Consider the following 9,800-nt stretch of genomic DNA (forward strand, 5'->3'; position numbering starts at 1 on the left):
CTCTACCTGTCAGCCACTCCCACCTCATCAGCTCAACTCCACTCACCTGCTGGCACAGCTGCAGCTCATCCACTATCAGCCCAGCTTATAAGCCTCTCCTGCACTCTGACTCTTTGCCAGACGGTTCTTCAGTATTCCCCTGTAAGACTCTCCAGCCCTTTTTCCTGGATTGTCGTCCTGTTTGCCTTCCCTGCCTGGTTTCTGGATATTCACCACAGCCTTCTGTTCCTGACTGTGAGATCTGTCTCTACGGTTCCTTGTTTTGCCTGCCTGTCCCTGTGGCTGTTGGTGAGTCCACCTGCCTTTACTTCTCCACCTGGTTCCAACTTCCTTGCTGCTCATCCCCAGTCTGCTCTGCTGCATCATCGGCCTGCGCTTCTGGTTCTGGACTCCTCACCTTGTCGACCTCGTCTCCTGCAAACCCATCTCTGTCACTCCTGCCTGCTGTGTTACGGAACTGTATGGGTCTGAGGGTTCACGTTCTCCCCCTCGGTTCCACATTCAGGCTCAGCTCGACCCAGTCCCCGAGCCTGAAACCCAGAGACTTTGTGTGAGCCCCGAGCCTGAAGAACTACTGTTTCCTGTGTTTCCTCGTCTGCTCGAGTTCCTGTCTGCTTGTGTGCTTCATTAAATTTACCCACTATCCCAGTTTCTAGTGTGCTGCTTTTGGGTCCTAATACACCCGTTACAAATATAAGTAGTAAAGAAAATAGAAAATTAGGGCCATTTAATTCCATCCAGAGGCAAAAATACAGAGATTCAGAATTCAATAATTCAATGCTTATCCAGCGACATCGTTGCGACAGTCTAAACTGGAGCCGACAGCAGTGACGTCACAGACAAAACACTTTCCAGCAAACATTTATTCACTATGGATCATCATGAACAGTAGACTTGTCAACACTTGTAATAAAGTTGTTTGCATACAACAAAACAAACAACAACAACCAAAAAAGTCAGAAGCAGAAGTCACTGAAATGAAATAGTGTTAGGCATCGGTCCAACTGCGTGACTGAAAAATTTAGCATCAGTCGTACAGTTTGGAGGTAGCTGCTAGCGTTAGCAGGACGGACTACTCACAGTACTATCAAGGAGACGTGATGGAAAGATCACAGGAAAAGTTTTCAGCTTCCTCAGAACATCGGAACAGTTTTGGTTTTCCCTCCACCATCACTCTCAGCGTGCATCGATACAACAGAGAGAATCTGATATCAGCGTCACAGAGTTTCTTTTTGACAGCATCAAACTGCCGACGTTTGTTGATCAGACTCGTACTGAAGTCAGGATAAATATTGACACGAGTTCCCATATAGATGAGCTCCCCTTTCTGCCGAGCCAGATGTAAAATCCTCACTTTGTCCTGGAACTTTAAGAACTTAACCAGGTTGGGTCGAGGAGCAGATCTGGAGCTGGAGCTAAATGTGGGAGAGCAGTGAGCCCTTTAAAGACCATCACAGTGGGAAAGTTCTCCTTACCAAGAATAAGGGGGATCAGCTTATTCATAAAGGCGATCGTATCTCTTCCCTCGCTGTGTTCAGGAACATTAATAAAACAAAGATTAGAAGACCAGCTTCTGTTCTCAGCGTCATCAACTTTATCTCTCAGGTAGGCATTTTCCTTTTCAAGTGGTAACACGTGTTTTGTCAGGTCTTCAATATGATCTTCATTAAAGCTCATTCTGTGTTCAAGCTCTGAAACTTTGTCACTCAGTGATGAAAGGGATCCTTGAATGCTGTTGAGACCAGATTGAACTGACTGAGTTTTTGTGTCAAAATGAGCCGTCATTTCAACTTTGATCTGTTGGATGGTGAAGAAGGGGGTACACGAAAAATAAAAATAAAAATAAAAATGTGATTTGCAAACAGCCTGATTACATTTTAAAACGGATGTATAAATAGACATACAGTCTGAGGTGCCTGCTCACATTGACAAAACAATACGTATATATAAAGGCTACCTTCTAGTGTTCAGCTAATTACACTGTCAAAATAAATACACGTGCTAGACTCTCAGTGATTGGTTGACACCTGTGGGTGTGTTTGTGTAGAGTCGCTGTCACTCATTCCGGTCGCCCAGCTAACCGCCAAAAATGGATAAATGACTAAAAAGGATAAATCAGCCTTCCAGAGGGACATCAGCTGCTACCAACAGTCAACCCACAGTTGAAGATACACTTGACAGCGACAACAACCCAGGTTACTCTTCAACTTCAAGGTCGACCTTTGACCAGGATGCTAGTTCAGTGCAAATGTGGCTAGTGAAGCTGCTAGCATAGCCACGGACAGTGATGAGGAGTCTGATGCAGAGCCTCCTGATGCGGGAAAGCATGCAGCAGCAGCCTCAGGCAGACAGACTTACAGACACATTTCTTTTTCTGGCTGCTATAAGTGCATGAGAGTAGGAGGTACATGGCTGTGAAAAAGTTTGAGAACCACTGACTTAGAGCACATCACTCAAAAACCTGAAAATACATTGACTCAGAACCAGGACACTGAAAATCACGACGAAACAAAGGATTACAGGATTTAATTCACTCATATCTTAAAGAAAACACAGTCCCACACATTTTTTTTATTGGTCCCAATTTTAAAGGTGCCAGCATTATTATTATTAGTAGTAGTAGTACATCTACCGGTCTTCAGTTTGAACAGAGGGAATAATGACAACCACAATAATTCATTTAATGTACATATGAGACTGTGAGTGTTGTAATATATTGTAATGATATTTAATGAAAATAAAATCTTTAAAGAGACAAACTTTATTTCAACAGTTTCAGTTACAATTATTCAGCTTTTATCATTTTTTACAGAAGATACTGGATTTGATTTGGAAGAAAACATGAAGAAAATCTGTGAAACAAAGAAAAACAGAAGAGTTTTCACTGAAATTTACAAGATTACAGACTTTTAATCTTCAGCCTGATGACATCATCAGTCCCAACCAATCAGCTGCACTCGTTTCCTTTGATGAGGAAGAAGGTTCCAGCAGCCACACCGAGCAGACCGACAGTCAGACCGAGTCCACAGAACACTGCAGGTCCAATACTGGGCTGAGTCTTCTCAACATCTGGAGACAGAAAACACACACAAACATTAACACACTGCAGCTGCTTCACCTCCACATCTGGAGACAGAAAACACACACAAACATTAACACACTGCTTCACCTCCACATCTGGAGACAGAAAACACACACAAACGTTAACACACTGCTTCACCTCCACATCTGGAGACAGAAAACACACACAGACATTAACACACTGCTTCACCTCCACATCTGGAGACAGAAAACACACACAAACATTAACACACTGCTTCACCTCCACATCTGGAGACAGAAAACACACACAAACATTAACACACTGCAGCTGCTTCACCTCCACATCTGGAGACAGAAAACACACACAAACATTAACACACTGCTTCACCTCCACATCTGGAGACAGAAAACACACACAAACATTAACACACTGCTTCACCTCCACATCTGGAGACAGAAAACACACACAGACATTAACACACTGCAGCTGCTTCACCTCCACATCTGGAGACAGAAAACACACACAAACATTAACACACTGCTTCACCTGCACATCTGGAGACAGAAAACACACACAAACATTAACACACTGCTTCACTCCACATCTGGAGAAAGAAAAGACACACAAACATTAACACACTGCTTCACCTCCACATCTGGAGACAGAAAACACACACAGACATTAACACACTGCTTCACCTCCACATCTGGAGACAGAAAACACACACAGACATTAACACACTGCTTCACCTCCACATCTGGAGACAGAAAACACACACAGACATTAACACACTGCTTCACCTGCACATCTGGAGACAGAAAACACACACAAACATTAACACACTGCTTCACCTCCACATCTGGAGACAGAAAACACACACAGACATTAACACACTGCTTCACCTCCACATCTGGAGACAGAAAACACACACAAACATTAACACACTGCTTCACCTCCACATCTGGAGACAGAAAACACACACAAACATTAACACACTGCAGCTGCTTCACCTCCACATCTGGAGACAGAAAACACACACAAACATTAACACACTGCTTCACCTCCACATCTGGAGACAGAAAACACACACAAACATTAACACACTGCTTCACCTCCACATCTGGAGACAGAAAACACACACAGACATTAACACACTGCAGCTGCTTCACCTCCACATCTGGAGACAGAAAACACACACAAACATTAACACACTGCTTCACCTGCACATCTGGAGACAGAAAACACACACAAACATTAACACACTGCTTCACTCCACATCTGGAGAAAGAAAAGACACACAAACATTAACACACTGCTTCACCTCCACATCTGGAGACAGAAAACACACACAGACATTAACACACTGCTTCACCTCCACATCTGGAGACAGAAAACACACACAGACATTAACACACTGCTTCACCTCCACATCTGGAGACAGAAAACACACACAGACATTAACACACTGCTTCACCTCCACATCTGGAGACAGAAAACACACACAGACATTAACACACTGCTTCACCTCCACATCTGGAGACAGAAAACACACACAAACATTAACACACTGCTTCACCTCCACATCTGGAGACAGAAAACACACACAAACATCAACACACTGCTTCACCTCCACATCTGGAGACAGAAAACACACACAGACATTAACACACTGCTTCACCTCCACATCTGGAGACAGAAAACACACACAAACATTAACACACTGCTTCACCTCCACATCTGGAGACAGGAAACACACACAAACATCAACACACTGCTTCACCTCCACATCTGGAGACAGGAAACACACACAAACATTAACACACTGCTTCACCTCCACATCTGGAGACAGAAAACACACACAGACATTAACACACTGCTTCACCTCCACATCTGGAGACAGAAAACATACACAAACATTAACGCACTGCAGCTGCTTCACCTCCACATCTGGAGACAGAAAACACACACAAACATTAACACACTGCTTCACCTTCACATCTGGAGACAGAAAACACACACAAACATTAACACACTGCTTCACCTCCACATCTGGAGACAGAAAACATACACAAACATTAACGCACTGCAGCTGCTTCACCTCCACATCTGGAGACAGATGTGTAGTTTGGTCAGTTAATGAGGTGTTTGTCAGTGAATTTAAATAAAGTTTTCTCACCCCAGAATCTGGTCAGTGGTTGGTCCAGGGCCAGATGTTTGACTCTACAGCTGTACGTGTCTCCCAGCTGTGGGATGAACTCCAGTCTGGAGAACTGGTTGAAGGAACCGTCTTTGTTGGGGTAGGGAACGTTGACGCTGGTTCCTTCAGTCACGTTCTCTCCGTTCTTCGTCCAGTAGAACTTTACAGGAGCAGGATAGAAACCAGTCACATGACAGATGAGGGTGTTCTTCTCTCCAGGTTCCACGTCGTCTCTGGTGTAGATCATCGGAGTGGACGGAACATCTGGACACAAACACAGAGAACAATACAAAGATTTATTCACGTAAAGTTTTTATTTTTTAATTTTAAGTCAACAGTAACATCTGCAGATTGGTGGCAAATTAAAGGAAAATCAACATGACCAACAACTAAATATAAACAACAAATTCTGTAAATAAATTGTACAGTTTAATATTTGCATTTCTCTACATTAAATTACACAATAAGTCAACAGATATGTATATTGGTAATCATGAATCATCATAAGTATAAATAATGCAGTTTGAAAGTCTTTACAGCCTGTAAACAAACATTATTAACTCTATCAGTGAAACAAGGCTGTTTGAATAACGTTACTTGTGGAAAATCTTCACATTCATTCACAGCTTGATGAACAGTTTATCTGAGCTCAGATCAGCACACAGATGCACCAAACATAAGACAAAGGAAGTTCACAAACAATGATTATATGTTTTGGTATATAAGCATCATGCAGCATTAAAGTGTGAATGACAGATATATTCTACATCATATGAAGTTGCTCAGGTGGTTTTGGGGTTGATCTGATTGAATCAGCGAGAAATCATTTACATTTTAACACTGATCTAAAGTGTGAGGCGCAATGGATTTAATTTATTCAAAGTGTGTCTAAATCCACCTTTCCCGTCTTGCGTACAGCGAGATACACCTGATTAATTCACAGGTGAGTTTAGGCTGAACATGCAATAAACCAATCAGAAAACACAGCTCTCATCACCTTTAAGAAGCAGGTGAGCCAGGAGCAGCATGTCAGCATGTTGGTGGATTTACCAGGAGAAAAAAAGGAGAAGAGATTTTCAAGTGAGGAGACAAATCTGCTGGTTCAAGAAGTGAAAGCATGAAACATATGGAGACGACAGGACGTCTACAAAGCAGCTTCATGTCTAAATCCTTTATTTTACATGAATACATTCAAGAAGTTATTTGAGAGGCCCCATTAATCTGATCAGAAAAGTTTTCAAGTCAAGAGTCAAATTCATCAGTCAGTAACAGTAAATTAGTGTGTTTAAACCCCCACAGACAAATATATTCAAACTGTGTCAACATGACACTGAATGTTTTTTTCATGTCACTTGTACACAAGTGCTGACATCTGTCCAGATGTTTGTTAAATCACATTTAGAATCATGTCCTCTAACTGACTAATGAGCAAATAGAAAAGGATCAGACATGTTTGATTGATTCTAAACGTGGCTGCTGATCAGTTGTTAACCTTTCAGAATGACATCATGAGGTCAGATTAATTATCTGGTTCTCAGTCAGATCAGATGTAATAACAGCTGATTTTTGTCCATGATGTGGACAAACTGCAGGTCAACAGCAGCCAGCAGAGCTTTAATATATTTAAATAATAAAATCACAGGTCACATACAAACTGAACTGTTACTGATCAATAAGTTAATAACTGAGTAATAAACAAATAATCACTGCTGCTGATCTATTGACAGACTGAAATACTGATCACATATAAACATGTTCTGAATTTATACCAGAGACCTGATTTATAAAAATGTTCTTAAATTTAAACTTGAACTTTTCTCACAGTGTGTTTACATTAGATTGATAAAACAAACTGAATATAAAATCATATTTCCAGCTGTGATCTATGAATCTATACTGAAGTTTAAAGCAGCTGTTTGACTCTCAGATGATATAAATCAGCTCAGATGAAGGTTCTGTCAGGAAGAACCACAGAACCACAGAGAAACACAGAACACAGTGATGCTGGAGGACACTAAAGACACACAGCTGATTATTCAGAGGACCAAACAGCTGAGAGACAAAGAGACAAAGTTCAGCTCAGGTCTCAAACTGCAGAACCTCAACATGACCAGCAGGAGAACCACTGACATCAAGTCCAGACTACAACTGACAGAGACTGAAGAACCAGCTGATACCACACTGTGAATGTCTTATAACCCTTCATAACAACAAGTGGACAATATGAAGTCAACAGTTTACATGGAGAGGACAGATTTAAAGACACACAGAGTTTAGACTGCAGATACTTACAGTGTTTCAGTGGACTCTTCACGGCACTGCGGATGGTCTTCAGGTTCTGTTTGCAGACCTGTTGATTAGCCACAGCAGAGTCATAAGTTCCCTCCTGGTAGCTGGCAGGATCTACAAAGCTGGGCAGAGAATCCACTCCTTTCTTGTTGATGAAGTCTGCGTACCACAACTCTTCACCATCCAGAGCGTACATGACCTCTCCATCAGACTCTGAACAGCCCATGATACCAATGTCCTCATGAAGAACTGAAGACAAACACAAACAGATTCAGCTGCTGAAACACTGACTGTCTGTCTGTCTGACTGTCTGTCTCTCTGTCTGTTTGTCTGTCTGTCTGTCTGTCTGTCTGTCTGTCTGTCTGACTGACTGACTGACTGTCTGTCTGACTGACTGTCTGTCTGTCTGTCTCTCTGTCTGTCTGTGTCTGTCTGTCTGTCTGTGTATCTGTCTGTCTGTCCGTCCGTCCATCCGTCCGTCCGACCGACCGACCGACCAACTTTCTGTCTGTCTGTCTGAATGACTGTCTGTCTGTCTGTCTGTAGTTTACAGTTTGTCTGTGTGAGACAGAAACTTACCATCAGCTGAGACACAGAGGACACAGGAGAGGACCAGGACCATCTTCATCTTCATCTTCACCTCTCTGTGGACCTGAACCAGTGTGAACCAGTATGAACCAGTATGAACCAGTATGAACCAGTCTGAAGTCTGAACCAGTATGAAGTGTGAGGAGGACTGAGAGAAACTCCAGCAGCAGCTGAACTCTTACACACACAGCAGCCAATCAGAGAGCAGAGATAAGATGATGTCATCAGTGTCCAGGTAGAGACACACTGCTGCTGCTCAACTGTGATACACAGACAACCTGATCAATAATCAATAACATCTTCATACTGCCTTTTCAAAATAAAGTGTAGGGAGTAAAGAGACAAAATAAAAGTCAGTTTGAGCTGCTGTTTCTGTCTGAAGGAAAAAATATTTAACTTTAAGTGTTTTTATAAATTAATCAATATTCAATATCATCAATATTTCTGATCATGTTGGGGATGTTTTCTATGATTCAAAGTTTCCTCTCAGCTTTTTATTTATTGTGATAAAAATTGTCAGATGTGGAATTTAATAATTTATAATTCATCTATTAGTTTATGATATTAAAAACAATTAACTAAAATAATTTAAATAATTCATAAATATTCAAAAAATAATATGAAACAGATAAATCCAAAATATACACTAAATAAGGAAAATAAATAATTAAAACATTATTCACTTAAATAAAATAACCTCATATTCTATATTTACTGTAAACTACAGACTGGGTGTTTTGTTTCTGCAGGAAAATCCTTATATGGTCGAGACAAGAACCAATCAGATAACAGCATAAAAACAAACAAACAAAAGGAGCTGATGGTGATAAAGATTAAATACAGAACAATGAATATTAATGAAGTTTTTTATGTGTTTGTGTCTCTGTTTGTTCATTGATTTGTTTTTTTCCTGTTAATCCTCCTCTCTGATAGGTCGATATTTTCTTCATGTGTATTTTATATTAATACACATAATACATAATGATATTATTATTAATAATATCATTACTACTGTTAGCTAACACTGTTAACAGCATCAATTCTAATGTTAGCTAACACTGTTAACAGCATCAATTCTAATGTTAGCTAACACTGTTAAAAGTGTCATTACTAATGTTAGCTAACACTGTTAACAGCATCATTACTAATGTTAGCTAACACTGTTAACAGCGTTATTACTAATGTTAGCTAACACTGTTAACAGCGTCATTACTAATGTTAGCTACACTGTTAAAAGCATCATTACTAATGTTAGCTAACACTGTTAACAGCGTCATTCCTAATGTTAGCTAACACTGTTAACAGCGTCATTGTTAATGTTAGCTAACACTGTTAACAGCGTCATTGATAATGTTAGCTAACACTGTTAACAGCGTCATTACTAATGTTAGCTAACACTGTTAAAAGTGTCATTACTAATGTTAGCTAACACTGTTAACAGCGTCATTACTACTATTAGATAACACTGTTAACAGCGTCATTACTAATGTTAGCTAACACTGTTAACAGCGTCATTGTTAATGTTAGCTAACACTGTTAACAGCGTCATTGATAATGTTAGCTAACACTGTTAACAGCGTCATTACTAATGTTAGCTAACACTGTTAACAGCATCATTGTTAATGTTAGCTAACACTGTTAAAAGTGTCATTACTAATGTTGGCTAACACTGTTAACAGCGTC

The 9,800-nt window shown here is 40.5% G+C and overlaps 1 protein-coding gene across 1 annotated transcript; it reads right to left on the minus strand.

Moving 5' to 3' along the window:
* Positions 1 to 2,509: 2,509 nt before the first annotated feature.
* On the minus strand, positions 2,510 to 8,256 carry LOC146305098 (mamu class II histocompatibility antigen, DR alpha chain-like). The gene is made up of 4 exons (XM_084712189.1): positions 8,109 to 8,256; positions 7,533 to 7,778; positions 5,220 to 5,504; positions 2,510 to 3,069 (listed from the first exon to the last, which is right to left on the minus strand). The coding sequence occupies exons 1-4, from the start codon at positions 8,161 to 8,163 to the stop codon at positions 2,948 to 2,950; spliced, it is 708 nt and encodes a 235-aa protein (XP_084568315.1). The 5' UTR covers positions 8,164 to 8,256; the 3' UTR covers positions 2,510 to 2,947.
* Positions 8,257 to 9,800: the final 1,544 nt, after the last annotated feature.

The sequence above is a fragment of the Lutjanus erythropterus genome, chromosome 23 (genome assembly GCF_056507025.1).
Source record: "Lutjanus erythropterus isolate fLutEry1 chromosome 23, fLutEry1.hap2, whole genome shotgun sequence".
Classification (NCBI taxonomy): Eukaryota; Metazoa; Chordata; class Actinopteri; order Lutjaniformes; family Lutjanidae; genus Lutjanus; species Lutjanus erythropterus.

Excerpts from the sequence above, each read along its gene's own strand:
- LOC146305098 (XM_084712189.1), bottom strand. The coding sequence starts at position 8,163 with ATGAAGATGAAGATGGTCCTGGTCCTCTCCTGTGTCCTCTGTGTCTCA. Across the intron at positions 7,779-8,108 it reads CCTCTGTGTCTCAGCTGATG|TTCTTCATGAGGACATTGGT; the intron begins GTAAGTTTCTGT and ends GTTTGTCTTCAG. Across the intron at positions 3,070-5,219 it reads ACCACTGACCAGATTCTGGG|ATGTTGAGAAGACTCAGCCC; the intron begins GTGAGAAAACTT and ends TTCTGTCTCCAG.